The 19,010-nt window shown below is 46.7% G+C and overlaps 1 protein-coding gene across 4 annotated transcripts in view; it reads left to right on the top strand.

The window, feature by feature from the left end:
• The window catches only part of CLPB (ClpB family mitochondrial disaggregase), a 140,510-nt gene that overhangs the window by 64,594 nt on the left and 56,906 nt on the right, over positions 1–19,010 (top strand). For all 4 annotated transcript variants that reach the window (XM_087868130.1, XM_087868129.1, XM_045782715.2 and 1 more), the window contains one exon: positions 6,117–6,245. In XM_087868130.1, the coding sequence (XP_087724256.1) occupies positions 6,117–6,245 (129 nt within the window). The remainder of the gene's footprint in view (positions 1–6,116; positions 6,246–19,010) is intronic.

Raw genomic sequence — 19,010 nt, 5'->3', positions numbered from 1 at the left:
CGGTCCACCACCGATTAGCAGTTCAGGTTGGGCAGGCCACCCAGCCTCTTTACCTCTGTCTGTTGATTAGCAAGAATGGTATCTGTCCTAAGTTGTCATAGGGTGAGGAAACAATTGCATTAAAGTGCTCTCTAAACCATAAAATGCCGCACAAATGTAAGGGGTTATTCTCACACTTGTCAGAGTAGTCGTAGAGATTCTCTCACAGAGACATACTCACATCTTTAAAGGCAGAGACACTGCTAGACCTTCCGGGACATCAGATGGCACACGTTCCTGGGAGTGGCACTCGTAACTAGGGTTGTCTTTTCTCTGTACAAGGCAGCAGTGATAAAGCTTTTGTTATCCAGAGACCACCCATCTTGCCTCGTATACCTTTATTCAAAGTCTCCCCCAGTACGCTTTGCAAATGAGGACAAGTGCCATGTCTGATTCATGTCTGTGTCTGCAGTGCTTAACCCCAGAGAGAGTGGCATTAGTAAATGTTTGTGGTGATGTTTAAAAAAAACCTATTAGGGGTACCAGGGTGGCTCAGTTGGTTAAGTATCTGCCTTTGGCTCAGGTCATGATCACCGGGTTCCGGGATCAAGCCCTGCATCGGGCCCCTGCTCAGAGGGGAGCCTGCTTCTCCCTCTGCCTGCCTCACCCCCTGCTTGTGTTCTCTCTCTCTCTGTCTGTCAAATAAATAAATAAAATCTTAAAAAAAAACCTATTATCAAAAAAATAAACCTATTATCAGATTTGATTCTCATAATATTTAAATACTTCATATTTCTCAAATTATTTCTTATCATACCCATTTTACAGGTAGAAGAACTTAGTAAGTGGCAAAGCTTAGATTCAGGACTGTAAGACCCCTTTACCTTAAATCACTGTTTCTCATTGTGGGAGGTGGTCGCCTTTTTTTGCAGTTTCAGTGGTGCTGGCAAGTGGCCAGGGCTGCGTGACAGGCTTCAGGGACTACTGTCACCTCTGCTGACTCCTTGGCACTGCTGAGTCCAGGGAATCCTGCAGAGAGCACATCAGGCACATGCTTGTGACAGCATCCAGGCATAGACTTCGCAACATCAAAAAGCAGAGGTGGGAGCAGAAGGATGACAGTGCGGTGCGTTGTCATTCTCCCTGTGGTCAGAGGGGCAAAGAGACATGAATGTCTGGCTTAGAGGAGAAGCAGGAGCCCGAGCTCATGCTGGAGACAGGCTGTGCTGGAGACAGGCTGGTAAATGACTTCGTTGGGAAAGGGTCAGTTCACTGGCCAAGGATCGGCTGTAAACACGGGGCCTTAAAAGACCATCTTGGTGGGCAGCTGGTGAGCCAGTCTTGGATGAGTCACTTTAGCTTCGGAGGACTTACTTACTTTTCCTCAGTGAGAGTGGGTAAATATGTGACAGCGCGTGCTGCACCTCTCCCCACACCTCCTTTCTGCCTTTAGCTACTTTTTTTAGATAAAGAATAGTATGACCTCGAATGATCTGGGGGCTCCAGCAAGATCTTCTGGGACAGGATTCTCAAACTGGGTGATGTGAGGAAAAGAGCTTACTGCTAAGAGCACAGAATGGGCCTAGCTGACCTGGACTGGGTCCTAGCTCCCACACTAACTGATTATAGCACCCTTCTCAACTTCAGTTTTCTCAGTTATAACGTGACAATAACTTCTACATCACAGGGTTATTCTAAAATAAATAAGGAAAGGAAAACGCTCTTTTACAGGTGATTGTAATGCACTACTCAGTTCCAAAGAGCGTTCTGGGGAACAGTGGTACTGTAGGATTTTAACAAGGACCAGGTAGAAAGAGGCTGTCAAACAGGAAACTGCTGACTAACACCAAATTAAACAGCTGGTTCTTTTTTTTTAAAAGATTTTATTTATTTATTCGACAGAGATAGAGACAGCCAGCGAGAGAGGGAACACAAGCAGGGGGAGTGGGAGAGGAAGAAGCAGGCTCATAGCGGAGGAGCCTGATGTGGGGCTCGATCCCGTAATGCTGGGATCACGCCCTGAGCCGAAGGCAGACGCTTAACCGCTGTGCCACCCAGGCGCCCCTAAACAGCTGGTTCTTACTCAGCACTCTACCTTTCAGAAGGGAAAAGTGTATGCAGGATTCCCCAAATGGAACCACTTTTCACAGAGAGAATGCACTTTTGGAAGCGTAAGACCAGACATGAAGGATAATAGCTGAAATTTACTGAGAGGTACTGTATGCCAGGCACTGTTCCAAGCCCCTTTACTCATAGTGTCTTGTTTAATCCTTACAACATCCCATGAGAGGCTACTGTTATCTCCATTTACCGATAAAGAAGTTTGGCACAGAGAGGTTAGGTAATTTACCCAAGATTACACAGTCAGTAAATTCAGACCTGGGATCCAAACACCAGGGTCTGGCTCCTGAGCTCACTTATTTAACAGCCACACTCTAAAACAAGGTAATACTAGGACCTTATTTATGTATTATATATTCGTTAGCTAATTCAACAAGTATTTGTAAAGCCCATACTTTTGTCCAGACACTGTACTGAACACTGCGGGTACCACTCTAAAGACAGTCACACTTACCGTCCTCAATGAGCATTTGGTCTAGTAGGGAATATAGTCAAGTAAACAGTAAATACTGTAATTGGGAGATGCCTGAGGTGCTACGGGAGCTCTTGGGAGGAGTGACTGCCTCAAACTTAGGAAGAATCACTGCAGGAAGTGATTTCTAATTGGAGCCTAGAATAAATTGAGTTAGTCAACTGAAGGCATGGGAAAGGGGAAGACGTTCCAGGCAGTGGAATAGTATTTGCAAAACCTCAGAGGCAAGAAAGCACATTAGGAAGGGGATAGTGAGAGATGAGACCTCAGAAGTGAGCAGGAACCCTCCTCATAGACGTTCCTTATTAGCTGGGCTATGATGCTGGCACTCTGTTGACATTTGTCCCTGAGCCAGATAACCGCAGCCGTGTTCCCTAAGTTCATCTGCTTTTTATGGTAAGTACCCAGTGTATAGCTCTGTCATTGTGTTTACAAAAGAGCGTTATAATTTGTCTCTTCCTGATTCTTGCATTAGACTGTTAACTTCTTTTTTTTTTTTTTTTTTAAGATTTTATTTATTTGACAGAGAGAGCATAAGCAGGGGGAGCGGCAGGCAGAGGGAGAGGGAGAAGCAGGCTCCCCGCGGACGTGGGCTCAGTCCCAGGACCCTGGGATCATGACCCGAGCTGAAGGCAGACACTTAACTGACTGAGCCACCCAGGCCCCCCTATACTGTTAACTTCTTAAAGTCAAGAATCCTGTCCTGTTCATTAGTATGTCTCCAGAAGCTATCACTATGCAGTGATGCTCAGTAAATGTTGTTTGTTGAATGAATAATGTGTTTTCTTTGTAAAATGGATTATATCCTTCCTGCTTTCTTGAGCCAGCTATCACTTTTCCTCAGGTTCATCATTATATCCAGCAGTTAATGTCCTATGTGGCAGTTCAGTGGTGCCCTTAGGGGCTTCTGGGGTGCTGTATTCTGTGACTTCCTCTTTCAGCTTTTTATTGTGCTGTTCTTTTCCCTTCCTGCCTGGCCAGCACTTGATTGTAATCAATTTGCTCGATTCTGGAGCCTCCTCCCCAGCCTTCTTGTTTGTTTCTCCTAATCTGCAGTGGGCTGGAAATAAGATCATTTACCATGATTTGATAAGACTGTTTGTGACTAAGAGTTAGTAATCTCTGAGTTAGGTCCTAAAGGGCCCTCTTATGGGAAAAATGCAGATGCACATGGGACTTGTATGTTAGCTATTCAGAGGCTTCTTCCTGTTCTCACCGCTCCAGGAAAGGTCAAATAACACTCAGGGGTTGGGGGAGGTCGTTGGTCTGGAGGTCCTCTGTGTGGTGCAGGAGAGCTGATCTACCTTTGTTTGACTAACTACAGGAAAGTATTGTCTGTTCTTCAGCTACACTCTCCACCCTCTTCATTCTGGCCAAACACTTAATGCTTCCGCCTAAGCTAGCTTATCCAGAGGCTAGCTACAAACCTCAGGCCAATCTCTATTTGGGCAAGTTCCACCAAGAGTATGTTGTACCTTCATTTGAGCAGAGGAAGAAGAGGGAGTAGGAACGTAGGTTGAGACCAGAATGTCTGGGCTCTGGGCTCTGATTCCCTCATTTGCAAAATTAGAGCGACAACATGATATGATGTAAAGAAAGAGCATTTGGATTAGATCTGGGTTCTAATCCTCACTCAGCCACTCACTCACTGTGTGACCTCTGTACCTCAGTTTCCTCATCTGTACAGTGGGAATTATAATACCTACTATATAAGGTGGTCAGAAGAATTAAATAGATTGTGTGGAGTGACCATGCCAGGCATAGAGTAGAAGATCAATAAGTGACATCTGCTAGTATTAGGAAGAGATGTGACAGTCTTCTCATTAGGGGAACTTTTAAATAGGAAGTACAGTTTCCCAGGAGGGGAAGTGCATAGACTCCATTCCATGACCACTTCAAAAAGAATGATTTAGAACTGGTATGGTGTGGGGCACCTGGGTGGCTCAGTAGGTTAAGTGTCTGCCTTAGGCTCAGGTCATGATTCCAGGGTCCTGGGTTGGAGCCCTGAGTCAGGCTCCTTGCTTAGCAGGGAGCCTGCTTCTCCCTCTCCCTCTGCCTGCTGCTCCCCCTGCTTGTGCTCTCTGTGTCAAATGAATAAATAAAATCTTAAAAAACAAAATGGTATGGTACTTTCAACTACCTAGGCAAGGTTACCACTTGACTAAATTTTACCCTTTATCCAGTGGGAGATAAGAGGAGTTTACCTTTGCAGACTCTGTGCCATGGGCTGGGGGGAAAGGGGGTACAGGTAGGTAGGACCCAAATTCTGCCCTCAACAAACTCAGCTCAGGAGGGAACATAAGACAATAATTTCTACGTGAGGCAGAAAGAAACCCTATCTATGCCGGATAAACATTGTTCTATGGGGTCTCATCGCCAAGGCAGAGCCCCAGAGGTGGGGTTACCATCCAATTGATTATCCAAACTGGGACTGTCCAGGACACTAGGCATAAACCAGACCCGTCCAGGATGAACCAGGACATATGTGGCCACGCAACTCAGAGGGTCCTGTAAAAGTGGTGGAACTAGTTTGAGGTCCTTATGTATTAAATTGGAGAGAGTCATGAATAGTCATGCTAGAGTGAACTGGGGGTTTTTCGTTCTTTGACCATGTGAAATGCTTGTTCTTCTTACCTTCAAAAAAAAAATGTTCACAATACATTATTAAAGGCAAAAAAAAATTACAAAATTGCAATAAAGTAAGCTCTAATTTTGAAGGACAGATATGCCTGAGAGAGATGTATGTGCTTTGTAGGATTTGTGTGTAGGAGACACATGTACATGCACACTTACATACACTTACATATATACATATACATATGTATGTAATACATAGAGAGAAGGAGACATATACCAAAATATTAAATGTAGTTTCTTGAGTTGCTGAGCTGTTGATGATACCTTTTCTACCTTGTACTCTTTTGTGGTTTCAAATTTTTAATGGCTTATAAAAATTAAAAAGTTCTTTACAAAACACTACTAAGTACTCACTAAATTGTAAACATCTTCAAAAGAGAGAGGTATGTTAACTGTTCTGCTAGGAACAGCCTCTTTTCTCTCACCTACCTACCATCCCCTAGCCGACCCCCAGCCTTCTCTCTTCACCTGGATAACTTCTCTTCACCCTCTGAGACTCTGATCTTTTGGGATACTCTCTTCATGCCCAAACGGAGCTGAGCTCCCCTCTGCCTTTCTGTATCATCCTGTTATAACTCTAACATAGCATTTATCTCAAATAGCATGTTACACGTCTGTTTTTGTCTGCCTCCTTCATCAGATTGAGACAGGGACCATATCTGATTCATTTCTGTGTCTCCAGATGAATCCTAACACATAACAGATGTCGGTAAACACTTGTGAACTAACTGGCCGTGTTTTACCTCCTCTTGACCTGCACAGATGGCCCAGCACATAGTAGGTGCACTATATGTTTAGTAAGCAGGTAGATGAGTGAGCGAGGAAAATAAAACACCAAGAAAAAGGTCAGATTGGTGGCTCATGGCGTTTGTTGCTAATGGGAGGGTTTATGTTGCTGTCTCCCCAGTCCTGGTCACCCGAGAGGATGACTTCAACAACCGGCTGAACAACCGTGCCAGCTTCAAGGGCTGCACAGCCCTGCACTATGCTGTCCTTGCCGATGACTACCGCACTGTCAAGGAGCTGCTTGATGGAGGTGAGTGTGTGGGTGAATGGGGTTGGGGGCTGGCAGGGAAAGTACTTGGCATCCTCTCCATTCTGGAAAATCTGTGCTTCTCCAGAGCTCTGTTACCCTCCCAAAGCTGGAAATGCATCAAGCATGGCTCCACCTCATGATAGTGGCTTGGTGATGTGTGATTTGCCTTCGTGTGGCTGGAATGTGTTCTTTGCCTATGTGTGTGTCACAAGCCACACCATGCTACCTGTCTGCATATGCTCTGAGTTGCTCTGAGTTTTCTTGATTGTGCCTCTCCCCAAGTGTCCTCTCTTCTCCCCTGTGACCTCCAGAGCAGGGCTAGTGGAACAAGGAGGGAGGCTCTTCATATCTTTGCCAGTGTAGGTCTCGAAGACATTCTCCTTGATCCCATCCCCCCCACCTCAGTCTAAATTAGGCCCCTTTCATTACTCTGGATCGTGGCATGCTATTCTTCCCATCATTGCTCTTGTCACAATCTGGAATTATTTTCATGTGTTCAGTAGCCTTCTCCCTAACTTGACTCACTCCGTAAAGGCCACTGATTTGTCCCCAGCACCTAGTATTGTACCTGGCCTACAGTAAGCACTCAATAAATCTTTGTTCACGGATTGAATACCGTCCCTTTGGAGAGTGTTGGTTTATTTGGAGGGGCAGTATGTGCCATCCCTCAGTTTGGGCTCGGCTCATTCTACGTAGGTCTGGTACAGAGTTACCTGCCACCCTGCCAGATACTTCCGAAGCTGTCACTTTCCCTCCCACTTCCCCTTATCCCATTCTGGCCTCTCCTTGGGGTAGGGAGAGAATCATCTTACCTGGTATGTCATGCCCAGGCCTCTGAGTGAATATGGCACAGGACTGCCTGTTTATGCCCTTACTGCCACTTCTTGAGGGCCTAGGGACCCTCTCTTGAGCCTGGATACCAAGGTCCTCCTTGTCGGTGGTCATTCTTCATAGAGCCTGGGAGCTGGTAGGGGCCTCAGAAGTCCTCTGAGTCACCCTCATTGCCTGCTCCCCCTCCTCCTGGCAGGAACCTTCAACAGCTGGCAGGCTGGCATTTCCTTGGACCCTGGCAGGGACTGAGGGAACCTTTCTTCTTCCCCAGAATTCTGTCCATTTTAGTTCTTCTGTAACTGATTAAAATATCTTTTTCTAAGTACACTGGGATTTTCTTCTCTGTCATTTCTGACACCTGTCCTCTGCAGCCTAATCACTTTCTCAAAATCCAGTATTCAAAGAAACTTCTTTCAGTCCAGAGCCTGACTTGCTTCCACAGCCTAACATTCCCAGATCATGTTCTAGTCCTTGTCATGTGATTGGGCTGGAGGGGTTTCCCAGTAATCCCCAAATCCTGCCATCTTCTGTCAGCCACAGCCACATTGGCTTAGAACCTAGCCTGGCCCATACCCCCAGCCTAGGCGACCTGCCCCAGAGCAGCAGAGTGTGCCTGGATTTGGGGCATGAACTGCTGCTCATGGATGTGGTGACAGTGCCTGGGATGACTGATGCTTTCAAAGCAAGAACTCACTGCTCTCAGAAGCTGAGACTTAGAAAACGTCTCCAAGCAAGATGCTACTTACTTTGTCCTTTGAAAAGACCCAGGCAAGACATTTGCAGCTAAGAATTGGAGCATTCACCATGGGGCTTCTTTCTGCCAAGCCTTAAAATCAATCAGTACTCCCAGCCATTGTCCAGTGGTTTACATTCCCTGCTTCCCCTCAGCCCCCAAACAGACAGGGAATTCACTCTAAAGAGAGACCCTCACCCAGCCTTCCAGATCGAACACCTTTGAAATGAAGATGCACAGGCCTTTTATGAAGGGTCCCCCACTCTCACCCCCCCAGGCCAAGGCTGGTCCTTTGAGCCGTTCCAGGGGCATGATTTCTGCCTGTTGACTTGGAACAGATGCCCTTAGCCCCCAACTTTATAGTTCGCCCACCTGCCTTCTTACCCAGCATCCATTTACACCCCCTGCCCTAGCCTCCCACCCTCAAGGGCCAAAACCATTAACCCACTTATTTCTCCTTTCCTGACCTGAACAAGTGGCCGTCACTCAGGGCCTGCAGGCCTACCAACTTCTATCCCCCTCCCCCCCTTGACCTCTCTTGGTCTGCCTGTGTGTGTGACCAGCCAACCGAGAGGCAAGATCCTGCTCCCTTGTCCTAGGGGCTGTTGCCAGTGACATTTCCAAAGTCTTCTGACCTCGGCTGACCTCCTCCTGAGGGTTTCAGGGAAGGCAGGAGGGCCTGCCTTCCTGCCCATCTAGCTTTCTCAGCCTATATTTGCCACTGGCTTTCTGCAGCAACTTAGAAGGAGGCTCTCTGAGAGATTCAAGGCAGGCCTAGGCACAGGGGCAGCCTGTGCTCACGAGGTCCACACAGAACCCTTGTCGTTGAAATTGCTGAGTCCACAGGGCTTTAGGGCCCCAGACTGTAGAGGGTTAGAGCTAGAGGAGGCAGCCGCTCTTGCCTTCTGGACAGGGGTCCCCATATGAGAGCTGGGAGGAGGTCCAAGCAGCAGCCTCAGTCTGTTAACGCGGGCAGTTCTCTGACCCCTTAGGAGGCAGCCTGGAGTAATAGAAAGGACACTGCAGACTTCAGCGTCAGGCCATCCTGGGTTTAAATCCCACCTCCGCCACCTACTAGCTGTATTGCCTTGGATATGTTGCCTTAACTCTCTAGGCCTCAGTTTTCTTGTCTGTCAGATAATACCGGGAAGTATCAGAGGGGTAACGTGGGGACTAGTGGTAACGTCTGTAAAAGCCCTGATAGGTGGTAGGTGCGCCATGATTATATAAAGAAGTCAAGCTCTCCCCCTGACAGCCGTAATCCTCCTTATTTCCTCCTCATGTAAAACCTGTGCTCCTGCCTAAAGAATTCTTAATTCTCTTTCTGCCACAACTTCTGCACCCTGCCTAAAACACCACTGTGTTTCCTGTCTTCTCATCTAGGTCCTCGGGCTCCTCAAGGCCTCCCTCTCTCAGGAAGCTTCTCTTGGTGCTCTGGTCCACTCTCACAGCACCACCTCTGAACTCTTGCAGTGTTGGGCTGGGTGCTTAGCACAGGTCATTCTTCATCTTTAGGAGGTCTTCTAATGTAGTGAAAAGAACACAAGCTTGGGAGTCTGACAGACCTGGGTTTAGATCTCGGCTCTGGATTGTCACTGTGGGGTAGGTGGTTGTCATTTCTGAGACCATAGACTTGAAGGCACCCTAAGATGGATCAGGCAAATTGACCCTGACCCTGAGAGACTCTCAGACTGGTAGAGGAGATAGATATGGAAACAGGCAGGGACAGCTGGGTGGGTGTCTGGCAGGGGACTGGACAGGAGCTCTAGGGACATAAAGGAGGAAATACCTGCCTCTGCTTAGTGAGCAGGGAGGTGGCGTCAGTTGCAGGAAGCCTGGGGGTAGAGGGCGGGGGTTGTGCTTAAGCCTTATCAGGAAGGATAATGGGAGTTTGCCAGACAGATTTCTGTGGATGGGTTCTGAGTTCTGAGTTCACGAGTACCAGTTTGCCACTCCTGAGCTCCCCACAGAAGTGGAGGACTTTGTGGTTTTCATTCTGTGAACCTGCTGCTTCTGCCTGTGTTGTTGGCTGATGAGCTGGAAAGCTCTGCCTCAGCACTCAACTGCCAAGTACAAGAAAAGGTTGGAGGGAGGGAGGGTGGGAGAGACAGGATGACTGGGAAGAGGAGTAATCGGGGAGGGTGGGGGGCTGCCTCCCTCAAGCCCCTGGAGCCGACTCTGCCAGTATTTCTAGGACTCTTCAGGGGCTTTCGCAGCTGTTTCCTCCCAGGGATGTGATCCCACTGCTGGATCCATCTTCCTGAAACATACCTTCAATCATGGCAGCCTTTCTCGACCAGGGTTCCTCCAGGGAACTGAGCCCTAATGCTATAAGACATCCACTGTACACGAGGAATAACTCCTCTCCCAGGCATCTAAAATGGTGCGAGTTAGGCACCGTTCTTGGGAGAATTGAGAAAATTGTTACTCAGATAATTTTCTATATGTGGTTCAGAGGAGAAGCCCAGTTGAGGAAAGCTGCAAGGAAAAGAGCCTGAACTGTGGAGTCAGGATCTGAATGCCAGCCCTACCACCCCGTAGCCTGTGATCCTGGGCGTGCTACGGACTGCTCTGAGGTTCTCTTTGCTCACCTGGAAATGGGAGCACGCCGCCTACTCTCGATGGTTTTGTTAGGAGCAGGGCATGTGTAGTTTCTACAAAGTAGGCACTTTATAGATAATACCTGTTATTATTAACTTCAAAAACACTCAGTGCTTACTCGTTAAAAAATAAATACAAAATAGGGGCACCTGGCTGGCAAGGTCTGTGGAGCATGTGACTCTTGGGATTGGAGCCTTTTGTTGGGTGTAGAGATTACTTAAAGGAAATAAAATCTTCAAATAAATACATACATGTATACGGGTATACACACACACACACACACACACACACACAAAATATAAAAAGGATCCTACCCATCCTAACTTTTTAACCTGGTTTTGGAGTTGTTCCAGTCCAACCCTCACCTAACTTTTTTCCCACTGCCACCCTGATATCCAGCTGTACAGTAATGTCGCCTCAGAGTTCGCACCTTGGTGCCTTTCCTCGTGCAGGTGTTTCTGCCAGTCAGTTCCCATCTTTAATGCCACTTCCCTTCTGAACTCTCCCCTACTCCCTGGGATTTCGGTCCAGTCCCCCCTACTAGATTGGGGGGGTAGATTGAGGGTGAAGACGGTGTCTGATTTGCCCCTGCCTCCTTTGCCACGGTGCTCTGCACAGAGTTGAGTACCTGTTTGGATGCACTGATAAATCTCTGAGGCCACTGTAGATTTTCTGTTTGGAGATGTGGCACCCTTGTTTCCTGGCCCTCTTGTTCTTAGTGTCAGATCGTATCTGGTATTTTAGAGCTTCACACACGAGCCACCTCTTTGCAGCTATCTTCGCAGTTACAGTACCACTGCCTTTTCAGTGCTCATCAGCTCAGAAACACTTGGCCTTTCTGAAACCTAATAGCACTTTCCCCAGGGATTCCCTTAGCCTCTTTTCTTCTACCTACTTTCATGGCTCTTCCTTGGCCTTCTCTCCCAAGGGCACAGCTCAGTCGTCAGTGTTAACCAGCCATCATCAAATGAGTCACATTCCCCACCATCTCCGCCTAAGGCAAAGAGCCGTTCCAGTGCTGACATCTTCCCTTTAACAGCCTGTTAGTTTGTTTTGGGGGCTGGAAACTTAGAGTTCCATTTCTTGTTCCACTTCACTGTCTGTCCATCTGGCTGTACTGCCAGATGCTGAGGGAGTCGGCTTTGCCTCAGGCTGCCTCTGGAAATTTCACCCTCTGATTCTTGCCAGCAATGCAAAGAAGGGGAATGAACACTGGGCTGAAGATCAGATGTTCTGGCTACCAGCAAATCCTTTCTCCTTTAGGCAAATCCCTTCTTCTCCTCAGTAAAAATAGAGAAGCTAGAGTAGCTGATCCCATGGACCCCTTCCAGCTCCAGCATCTCATGTAACCCCTGGGCAAGTCTTTTCATTCATTTTTCAAGCACTTACTGAGCACCTCTCCTGTCATAGGTCCTACCCTAGGCACCTGGGAAATAAAGATGATCCAGACATGGTCTTTGCCCTTAAGGAACTCATAGTTCAGAGAGGAAATCAGACATTTTAACAAAGAATTGCTATTGGGTATATTAATGGAGATGTATAGGAGGTGCCGCGGGATCGCAGAGAAAAGACCTTTCAGTCCCTGGGGAGGGCGGGGGAAGCATGGTGTAGGGGATGGTTTCTGCCCTAAGTCTTATAGGATGAATACAAGTTTATCAGGTGAATGAAGGAGAAAGGCAGAGGGAACAGCATCTACAGAGGCATGGAGTATGAAGCAGCGTACTTCAATACATTCAGTACATTGCAGATAGTTCAGAAGAGCCGGATTTATAGGGTATGGATGGAAGGCTCAGAAGGTGAGAATGGAAAGCAGGAGCCAATAATGGAGGCCTCTACCAAGCTCTGCTAAGGAAATTGGACTTTATCCTCCAGTGGGAAGGCATTAAAATTTAGGGGAGGGAAGGATTGGATTTATGTTAACGTGAAAAATGGTTTAGGAGTTTCAAAAATGTTTATGAGTAATTGAATGGATAAATAAATTATGGAATGTTCACACAATGGAATAATCAATTGAATGAATGAATGAGCAAACAGTCTCTTTCAACACGAGTGAATCTCACAAACCTAACATTCTGGACACAAGCCAGACATGAAAAAGTACTTACTGTATGACTGCATTTATATACAGAGTTCAAAATAGATAATACTGGGGCGCCTGGGTGGCACAGCAGTTAAGCGTCTGCCTTCGGCTCAGGGCATGATCCCGGCATTATGGGATCGAGCCCCACGTCAGGCTCCTCCGCTATGAGCCTGCTTCTTCCTCTCCCACTCCTGCTTGTGTTCCCTCTCTCGCTGGCTGTCTCTATCTCTGTCTAATAAATAAATAAAATCTTTTAAAAAAAAATAGATAATACTAACCAGTGGTGTAAGAAGTCAAGGTAGTGGTTACCTTCAAGCAGCCAGGTAGCGACTGGGAGAGGGCACCAGGGGGCTTCTGGGATGCATTATTTATTCTATTTCTTTATCTAGATGCTGGTCGTGCAACTGTATCCACCTTGATGAGAATTCTTTGAGCTATACCCTTATGTTTTTTTTGTACTTTTCTGTATATATGTTATACTTGAAAGAAAGGTTAAAGAAAATGGAAAAACGTGGATAAGAAGGAGAGTGGTTGGAGAAAGGGAAAATATTTCATTTAAAAGCTGTTGCAGTTGTCTAGGTGAGGCCTCAGCCAAGGCAGGTGCAGTGGGAAGGGAGAGAAGACTGATCCCAGAAAGAGTGAGGTGTAGGATCCATAGGATCAGACCGTGCAAGAGGAGTCGTCGTCAAGATGAGGCCAGGTTCTGGGTTGGATGGCTGAGTAGGTGGCATGTACCTGGGCCGAGATAGGAAATACAGGACTGGAGGTACAGGGGAATGACCAGTGCTATTTTGAATATTTCCTCCTCCTCTCCCACTTTTAGATTCCACGGCCCGATGCTCTGATGGTTCCCTTGCTGCTGTCTCCCTTCTTTGCACTCAGCTGATGAAACACTAACCCTAGTTAAACCCAATTTCTTTTTACTTCATGTCTGTATCGGAAGAACTGAATATTGCTGGAGAAAAAGATCACACAACCATGCTAAGTGGACTCACTTCGCATTTACAACCGTAAATCTCAACTGCCATCCACCCCACTGTACTTGTGAGTAAACTCACCATCTTATTCTAGAGACTTTTTTATACTTCTTTTTCCTCAGACCTCCTCCAGCTCCCAAGCCAACGATCCCACCTCACACTTCCTACAGAAAATACATTGTAGTCAGAAGGGAGCTATCTCATCTTCCCACTGCTTCCACTGGCCTATCCCTATCTGTACTCGAATGCTGCCCTCCTTCCTCTGCAGTTCCTAAGACCAGCCCTGCATTTCGGCTCAGGCTCCTGTTTCCTCTCGCTTCTCGAGGACTTTGCCCCTCTAGTTATCCCTTATCTCTCCTGCATTATCTTTGTCCCCTCTGCTGGCTAATTCCAATCAGCATTAAAACATGCCCTAATATCACCCATCTTAAACAACAAAGCAAACTAAAAATTTCCTGGGGCCCCGTATCTCCCTGCAGCTGCCGCCTCATTTCTCTCCACCCCTTCATGGTAAAAGTCCTGAAAAAGAATGATCCCTAGTCACTTAATCCACTCCCCCAGCTCCTGTTTTTCCCTCAGTCTCAGTGTCAACCTGGCCAAAATATGCATCTACTTTTCTCCCAAAATTGGCATCTGCCAGGTCTTCTGCATCTCAATATATGATACCCTCATCTGTATAGTTTTCAGGCCGCAAGTCCTGGCATCATGCTTGAATTGTCTTTTTCCCTGACATTTTCCTGTAGGTCCTTCGGTAAGTCCTATCAGTTGTACCTCTGAAGCGCATCTTGAACCCGTTCCTGCTTTCCCATTTCCATGGCTGCAGCTCTAGTCCCAGGTTGATGGTCAGCACGTCTTCTTGGATAGTCCCACCATTTCCACTTTTGTCTCCCCAGATCCATCCTCCAAATAGTAGCCCAGGGGATCTTTTTAAAACATAAGTCTTGGGGCGCCTGGGTGGCACAGCGGTTAAGTGTCTGCCTTCGGCTCAGGGCGTGATCCCGGTGTTCTGGGATCGAGCCCCATATCAGGCTCCTCCGCTATGAGCCTGCTTCTTCCTCTCCCACTCCCCCTGCTTGTGTTCCCTCTCTCGCTGGCTGTCTCTATCTCTGTCAAATAAATATATAAAATCTTTAAAAAAAAAAAAAAACGTAAGTCTTGTCATTGTTCTACTTAAAATCTTCCATTGGTATGCCACTGACACCAAAATGAAATCCATACTCCTTACCGGAGCCTATAAGGCCCCACAGAACCCAGACCCTGCCTGCCTATGTGACCTCATCTCTAGCCACTCTCCCCCCTCGTTCACTCTTCTCCACTTACACTGGCCTACTCTGTCCCTCAGGCACACCGAACTCCTTTCCTTGGCAGGGCCTCTGTACCTACCTCTCCCAGTGATTGGGATCATTTCCCCCTTGGGAATTTAGGTCTCAACTCAGACGTCACCACCTCAGAGAGGTCTTCCCTGAGCACACCAGTAAAATAGCTCCCCGGTCACTTTCTCTCATATTAGCCCATTTTACCTCCTTTTCTGCTATTTATCAGTCCCTAAAATGATCCTGTTTATTGGTTCATCATCTCTCTCTCTCTCCCCCACTAAAATGTAAGCCTTATGATCAGAGACCTTGTCTCTTTATTTTATTACTCTCTTCGTAGCTCCTAGGGGGAAAAAACCCCTCACAGCTGGCATATGATAGGTGATTAATAAATAGCTGTTGACCAATCAGGGAGCCTGTGGGACACTCTTGGAGAAGTGTGTGGCAGGCAGTTGGATAAATGGGTCTGAGGCTCAAGAGAGAAAAAACTCTCAAGTTGGGCATGAAAATTTCAGAGCTGTTGGTCTCTTGGTGGTGGAAGCTGGCTGCGTCTGTGTGTTGCCCATGGAAAGTTGTAGAGCTAAAGAGACCCGAGTATACAACTGAGAACCTACCTTTCAGGTGTAAGCATGAGAAGAGCCAGTGCAAGGGATACAAGGAAACTAAGAGGGAAAAGGGGAAGCACAAAGGAGTGGAGAATGGGTTGCTCTAAGGAAGCACATCTCAATCTGTGGAAGATCTGTTTCTTTTTGTTGTTGTTTGAATTTGCAATCTGTCATGAGCCAGTACTTTTATAAAAAACAATAAAAACAAATTACTGGAAAGATTATATTTTAAAAAGGCATACAAAATAGAGGCCCGCATTTGTCATTAGGTTCAACAGATATAAAATTATCCTAAGTTGCTTTAAAAGTTTCCAGACATTCTCAGTGTACTTACTTATCTCATCGAGGACTGGTATCAAGGCTCACACCTGAGGTATCACTATCACTGCTGTGATGGTACTCCTGGGCAAGAAGGGAAGACAGATGAGCAGAATATAGCCTCTGCCCTCAAGTAACTTGAATTCTAGTGGGATAGAATGTTTGGGACACACAGTCAGACTGTGTAGCAGAGAGATCAGAGCTCTGCCATTAGGACGCAGGCACCCAGCTTGCCACCATCTCACCCCTGTAGGACTTGTGGCATGTCTGGAGTCACTTTTTTTCATCTGTATCATGAAGAGATCATGTCAAATAATTGGACACTGAAGGTTTCCTCATATTGTTTGGATACAGAGCTAAAAACCCTCCAGCCCAAGAGTTGTCTGTGGAGGGATGGGGAGTGACTGCTAATGGGTACAATGTTTCTTTGGGGGACGGTAAAAATATTCTAAAATTAGATTATGATAATGGTTGTACAACTCTGTAAATATACTAAAAAAGCATTAAATATATATTTAAGTGGGTGAGTTTTATGGTATATACATTGTATCTCAGTAAAGCTGTTACAAGTGAAAGAAAGAAAATCCACCATGCCACTCAGAATCAGGAACGATTTGGGGCGCCCGGGTGGCTCAGTCGGTTAAGCATCTGCCTTCGGCTTAGGTCATGATCTCAGGGTCCTAGGATCGAGCCCCAAGTCAGGCTCCCTGCTCAGCGGGGAGTCTGCTTCTGCCTCTCCCTCTGCCCCTCTCCCTGCTCATGCTTGCTCTTTCTCTCTCTAATTAAAACAAAACAACAACAAAAAAACCCCCAGAAAACCTAGGAATGATTGGCTTGTGTTGGTGAATGGTTGCAGGCCAGAAAGCCTGGAGGAGCTCCTGTATTGTATATAAAAGTTTCCTTTTAGGGGCGCCTGGGTGGCGCAGTCGTTAAGCGTCTGCCTTCAGCTCAGGGCGTGATCCCAGCGTTCTGGGATCGAGCCCCACATCAGGCTCCTCCGCTGGGAGCCTGCTTCTTCCTCTCCCACTCCCCCTGCTTGTGTTCCCTCTCTCGCTGGCTGTCTCTCTCTGTCAAATAAATAAATAAAATCTTTAAAAAAAAATTTCCTTTTAAAGAATACTATTCAAAACTTATCTGTAAAACTTTCTCTTTTTGTTGTAAAACTGGTTTTTTGTTGATTTCCTTTTATTACTTTAACAACGTTTATGGTACCTCCCTATCCTTGTGAAGCTTAAACTCTGGCAGAATATAGACATTAGGCAAATAATTCCAAAATTATTAGCTAATTGTCACTGAGATAAGTATTATTAAGGAAGAATAGAGGGTCCTATGAGAGCGTGATGGGGACCTAATCTGGTCTGAAGCAAGAGAAGTCTTCCCTGAACAAATGTTTTGAGACCTGAAGTGTAAATGTCAGTTCATCACTTAACTTGAGAAAGTCCTATGGAGAGTGCTGGGTGCTAGTCATCCACAGGGAGCCAGCACCCCAGTCAGGGGCATTGTGGGGAATGGAGGGGTTCTGTGGTGGTATCTTTGCAGTCCACATGGTAGGTCAAGGCTAACGGGGACCCTCAGTGACCCTGAGTCCTTACTCTGTCCTTGGCCTAGTCAGCCCCTCACCCAGTGCAGAATGAAGAACTGTCCTTGCTAACCCCCAGGGAAAGATATTTCTGTATCCCAGATCCTGTGGGTGTAGAAGAGTCACTGCATGGTTGAGTTACAGATGAGCGCCTGGCCACCAGAGCCCAAGCTCTCCAGAGCCGCCTGCCATCCAGGCACCCGCATTTCATCAAGGCTCTAATGGGCTCCAAGCAGTCCTCGGATGAGCCTGGCTGGTATCCGGCATGATCTCATCACCGCCAACAGTGGCAGCTGGAGGCCAAGTCTCCCCTGGGTGAAGGAGAGGTCAGCATCAGCTGGGCCAGGTCTGTTCTCTGTCCAGTGTGCTCCTCCACCTGCACTGGGCCTGGAAACAGAGCTGAGTAGAATTCAGATTTCCCAAGGCAAGGCCATCTGCCCTTTGCTGGCCCATTCTTGCTCCTTCATTGAATGTGCTCGTGGACAGAATGCACAAAGGGCAGCACTGCAGCTTTAAGAAGGGACGTCAACCTGAAGGTCAAGGCCTGCAGAATAGCAGCAAAGTTCCTATCCTAGAGTCAGACTAGGGGTTTGCCCAGGGCCAGGTTTCCCACCCCAAAAGGAGTTGTGCTTCTAGCCTTCATGCTGTCTCTTCCTCTATACAGAGGCCTGGCAGTGTTCCAGAAAGAGCACAGCAGAGATGCTCTCTATAGGTTTATTACCACAGACTCCTTCCTGGATATCGTTTTGGAAATGAATTCTTTTAAATGTGGCAGAAGAAGGAGCTTGCCACTTCAGGAATCCTTCAGGAACTCCCTTTGAAGTAATGAACCCTGTGTAGTTGGAAGTGCTAAGTGGCGATCAGGTGACCTGGCACTAACTCAGCCTTGCTGTGCAACCTTGAGGAGTCCCTCACCCTCACTGAGCCTCATTTTCCCCATCTGTAAAGCTAGATCATTGGATTGCAATCTCAAAGCTTCCTTCTGTTCTCATATTTTGTGATTCTAAGTGAATTAATTGCCCTCTGATTTATCTAATTGCAAATTTAAGTATTCATACTTAATTCAGCAACTATTAATTATTTTCCTGCAGCTGACCACCAGTATCCCTTTTCTAGGTTCCTCTGATATATGCTCTTAAAGTGTCCTGTATCATTTCTTTCTTACACATACCACAACATGTAGTCATATAGCTATTTGATCAATAGATCTCTCCTTTGTTACATAATGTGTTCTCTGAAGATAGGGTCTGGATCTGCAGTGCTTATATTCCTAGCACCCTGCAATATCCTTAGCACATGATGGCTACTTGGTAAATATTTGTTGAATGAGTGTATTTATAATGGGCACTGGGCGTTAGAGGAAATAAAAAAGAAAAAGATAACAGGCCCTTCCTTCAGACTACATCCTATAGAGTGCTGGTTTGGTGCAAAGGCTCATACACAAAGCACACTGAGAACAGCGCAGGACAGTGCAGGACTTTGAAATAAACTTACACAAAGGGCAGAATAAACTCGGGTAGTGAATGAGGAGGGGAAGATCAGTGTTGTCATTGTAGAAGCTTTGTGGAGGAGGGGGACTGGAGGCAGTTCCCGAAGGACAGGTAGAGTTGAAACAAGCAGAAGGAAGGAGGAAAGCTTTTCAGGTGAGTCAGTGACAGAAATAAGGTTTGCCTGGGATAGGCTGGTGATGGGTAGTAAGGAGGGCACGTATTGCATGGTGCACTGGGT

This window comes from Ursus americanus, chromosome 16 (assembly GCF_024610735.1).
Source record: "Ursus americanus isolate L20-20 chromosome 16, mUrsAme1.1.p, whole genome shotgun sequence".
Lineage (NCBI taxonomy): Eukaryota > Metazoa > Chordata > Mammalia > Carnivora > Ursidae > Ursus > Ursus americanus.
This window is presented reverse-complemented; position numbering and strand designations above follow the sequence as displayed.